This window comes from Acanthisitta chloris, unplaced genomic scaffold (genome assembly GCF_000695815.1).
Source record: "Acanthisitta chloris isolate BGI_N310 unplaced genomic scaffold, ASM69581v1 scaffold15406, whole genome shotgun sequence".
Taxonomy (NCBI): Eukaryota; Metazoa; Chordata; class Aves; order Passeriformes; family Acanthisittidae; genus Acanthisitta; species Acanthisitta chloris.
The window spans coordinates 93,070-97,395 of NW_008677891.1; the positions used below are offsets into that span (position 1 = coordinate 93,070).

Genomic DNA, 4,326 nt, shown 5'->3' on the forward strand with positions numbered 1-4,326 from the left:
GCTTTTCTCTTTATTTAAGTTCTTTTTCCCACACTCCCAAACATGTTGCTTCTCCCGGGCAAAGCTTTCAGAGTTATTCCTCAGCTCAAGACTAGCGATAGCTGCTCTATTACTGAAAGGAATGTAGTAATTCCCTCCTTCCCAAATTATTTACCCTTGCAGTATTTCCTGTATTTAGGTTCAAGAAGGAGCAGCACACACAGGGCAAGCACAACCACTGTGACATGCAGGTGATTAATATCAAGGCTGCCTCATCTGTTACTACTTTGCAGAAGAATTTTGATGCAGATAACAAGGGCAATTTACACCGATTCCTACCATTTCAGTAGGTTCTGCCTTTCTAAAGAGGGTTATCCTCTCACCACCAGTTATCCCATAAAGACATTTTCTAATTTAACAGTTTCCTGTGCTTCTGACATGGTTTTCTGTGAATGACAGGAGTAGCAGCCAGATTTCCACCTCATTTCCTGATTTTTTTTCTCCTGGTTTGAGTGGGTTTGCCATGAGCAACAGCTCCTAAATCTTTTCATACCAGCTGCATACAGAATCACAGAATCATTCAGACTGGAAAAGACCTCCAAGATCATTGAGTCCAACCTTTGACCAAGCACCACCTTGTCAACCACGAAGTGCCATGTCCAGTTGTTTCTTGAACACCTGACTTCACCACCTACTTGGGCAGCCTGCTCCAATGCCTCACCACACTTTCCATGAAGAAATTCTTCCTGATGTCCAACCTGAATCTCCCCTGGCACAGCTTGAGGCTATTTCCTCTTGCCCTGTCTCTATTTGCCTGGGAGAAGAGCCTGACCCCCACCTGGTTGCACCCTCCTGTCAGGTGGTTGTAGAGAATGAGAAGGTCTCTCCTGAGCCTCCTTTTCTCCAAGTTAAACAACCCCAGCTCCCTGGAGAAAAGGAGGTTCAGGTGAGACCTTATTGCTCTCTACACTGGGGTTTTTCTGACCAGTGTTATTAATTGCTTTGCCAAAAATCCCTCCTGACACATCCTGCTACCTACAGCTTGAAGGTGAAGCTGATGAGCATTGTGTTCCTGGCTCTGTGTGCCCCCAGCCCAATCAATGTCACAGAGATGTAACATGTTGGGTTTTTGTACCCATTACAACACCACTTGTTGGTTTTTATTCATTTCACCCAAGTAGATCTGCCCATCCACCGAGATGGACAAGTGATGGGAACCTTATTGCTAGTTTGTCTGCTTCCTCTGGATCCTGCCAAGAGACTGTTTCAGCTCTTCACTCCAAAATTTGAGAACATGAAAGCCTCGTTGCTCTTGGCTCCTGGAAATTTGACTTCCCAGCCAGCTACACCTTTTATAGATACTTTCTTGAACCTTTTTTCACAGTACTATAAATATAGCAACAGTTGCCAGAAACTGTTTCCAGCAGCATCCAACCACATGTTGACTGGACTGAAGCCCATTTAACGTCTTTGGGAGCAGCTCCCTGTGCTGGTTTTAATATTCTATCGAAAGCTTCTTCATCCTGGAGCAGCCCTAGTTCTCCCTGTAGTGAGGACAGTGGGAACATGGAGTATTCCCACCAAAGTCATGCTAGCTATCCTTGGTTTTGAGTCAGTTGCTTCAGAATCATGTACACAATCTCTTACTCCACTGACCTAAACCTAAAAATAATCCAAATGTATCTGTTTTCATTCTATTTTTGTGTCTGCCTATGCAATGCTCAGAGTGGTGCGGGGAGAATAGCAAAAAGCCTGACATAGATTAATATTTTTCTCTCTGTGAACCTTCGCCATTCCATTATTTCTCCAGCAAACATTTAATAAACCTGTATTTAAGTGAGATTTCCTGTGCAAAACACCACGTGTCTTTGGAATCTCAGAGAACACAACACCATGAAGGTGTATGTCTCATATTCAATAGCTTTAATCCCAGCTATACAGAAATCTGTGGCAAAATCCCCTCTCAATGCAGCAAAACACAGATCTCATTTTGCAACCAATTTCTTTTATATCAGAACTTCAGTGTAATTGCTAATGTTTTAAATTTTAAAATTCTGAAATAAAATCTTCAGGACCTAAGCAAGTTTGAGGACATTTACTATAAAGATTTAGTGCCACACACAGAGGTAATGACTACTGAGAGGTTGTTACATAAAAGTAATAGGTTGACCATGATTAAGTCTTTTAAAATGATACTGTTAAATAGTTGATCTCCACTACTGCTCTACTATAACATTTATTATAATCTAATGTATAATGGATCCAGATGGCTCTAGCCTCGATGTTGAAGGCCAGATTTCAATCTCACTTACAGCAAACACTGATGAACAAAGGAGGATAAAATCAATCCTTTATATTTTATTTACAAGTTATATTTTAAAGAAGAACTTGTGATGACATGATAGTAATACAAACGCTCAACTCAAAAATGAGTCGCTTTCCTATCTCTGCTCAAGGAATAAAACACAGGTTTAACCCTTACTAGAGCCACACCTATTACAGTCAGCCTTTGTATCCAAATTGTCACCCAAAAAAGCAATTAAATCAGAGCTATGCTGGATTCCTAAGAAGGGAAAATCAGCACCAAAGAGAGAAAGAGTGAGCTTGAAAGACAACAGCTTTTTCTTATTATTACTTTTTTTCCCCTCAAAACAAGACTATTACAAGCCAGGGAGTAAAACCAAAATTAAAGTTGTAAATAAAAAGGTAATTGACTGTCTCTTTATTGACTACTTTGGTATATGTTTCTTATCAGTTGCCACATTCCACCAGAAACAACTTTACAGATGTCCTAAACTACCGGCATGAGGCATGTGGATCTGGGAATAATTTTTATGATGGAGCGTTGGGCCAGTTGGCATTTTGTCCTCTACACTAGTCACCATTTTTCAATCCAGAGTAACAGTTGGTTTAATTTGATTGTTCCTCAGAAGACCCTACAACTAAAGGGACTTTATGAATCACTTAGATTTATTGCCAATTGCAGCTTGTTGTTTTCTCATAACCATTTGTCCTGACTTGAGCATGCAGAGATTTCGGGAAGTATTTTGGACTTGGTATTTGGAAATGAAAGAGCTATGCAATATCCAGGTGTAGCTGAAGATGAGAGGTGTAAATGCAGAGAATGGTATTTATATTCTTTAGTGTGGCATGAAACTGGAAAGAATTTAGCTGGCAAATCTGGGGGGATTAAAAACTAATTTAAAGGTTTAAATTAATTAACTTTTTTAACTAAAAACTGATTTTAAAATATTTTTAAAATTAATTCCTTGCAATAATGCAAGTACTTTTTTTTAGTGTAAATTAACCCACCCTACACCTCCTATTCTATAACTTACTTATTTCTTATATGACAACTGATTTTTGTACTACAAGTAACCTCTATGTATCACAGTCAACACTGAGGGTACCGACACAGATGAACTCAAAGCACCAGCACAAGGTCCTGCATGACTCAGTCCTCTCTCCAAGAGTAGCAGCACCCAAAGATACTCACGGAGGTGGCAGTGAGCCCCGTGGTACCCCGGGCGGCAGGCGCAGTCGCCAGTCACTGGGTGACATTCCTCATTCTCCACAGAGCACTGACACACTCCGTTACAGTTCTTCCCATATGTGCCTGCTGGACAAGCTTGGGGAAGAGGAAATGTAAGCCAATAAATTAAATTTGTCTTGGTAAATATAGCACTCAAACAAAGAGCAAGCTCAAATTTATTAAATAAAATCCCTGCCTACGGAATGACGATCTCCTCCGGGACTTTGGATTTATTACATTTACTTGGGGGTTACTTGACTGCCTGATTTTGTTTTGTTCAGTCAATTTGTGCCCAACTGTCAAGGGCCAGATACAATTTTCTTGTCACTAGAAAAAAAATCATAGGGAAACGTCAGGCAAAATTGACTAAAATAACAGTATAATTCCCAAGGGACCAGGCGTGTGGATAAAGACATTCTACCTTTTGCAAGGAGTTTAAACTTGCAAAGCTGCTGCAGCACCAACACCCTGACAGGTTTCATTCTGCCTGTTGACAGCCACATTGCCTACAGGCTCTGGACCTTCCACATCTAATTCTTATGTCTCACTTCCATTAAGTTGCCCTGGCTGAGGGTCAGGATTTAGAGTCCTTTAGTGGAGGGTATGGGACACTGGTGTCAATTCTATTAATTCTTTTGCTGCTGTTTTTCCTTTTGCTAAAGCAAGGCTCAGGCAAAGCTCTGTAAGGAAGAACAAAGCCAGGGTGTTGCAGCTGGGGTCAGAGCAGGAGCCTGCTTCCAAAGACAGCTCTGTGTGGCCAAACTCCACGCTGAAGAAAAGCCAGATAAAGCCATTTCCATGGGCTCTGACAGCAG

General features: G+C 41.0%; 1 protein-coding gene across 1 annotated transcript in view; it reads right to left on the reverse strand.

Moving 5' to 3' along the window:
• The window catches only part of LOC103804102 (multiple epidermal growth factor-like domains protein 6), a 182,099-nt gene that overhangs the window by 10,226 nt on the left and 167,547 nt on the right, over nt 1-4,326 (reverse strand). The window contains 1 exon segment of the mRNA XM_009076696.1: nt 3,476-3,607. Within this exon segment, the coding sequence (XP_009074944.1) occupies nt 3,476-3,607 (132 nt within the window).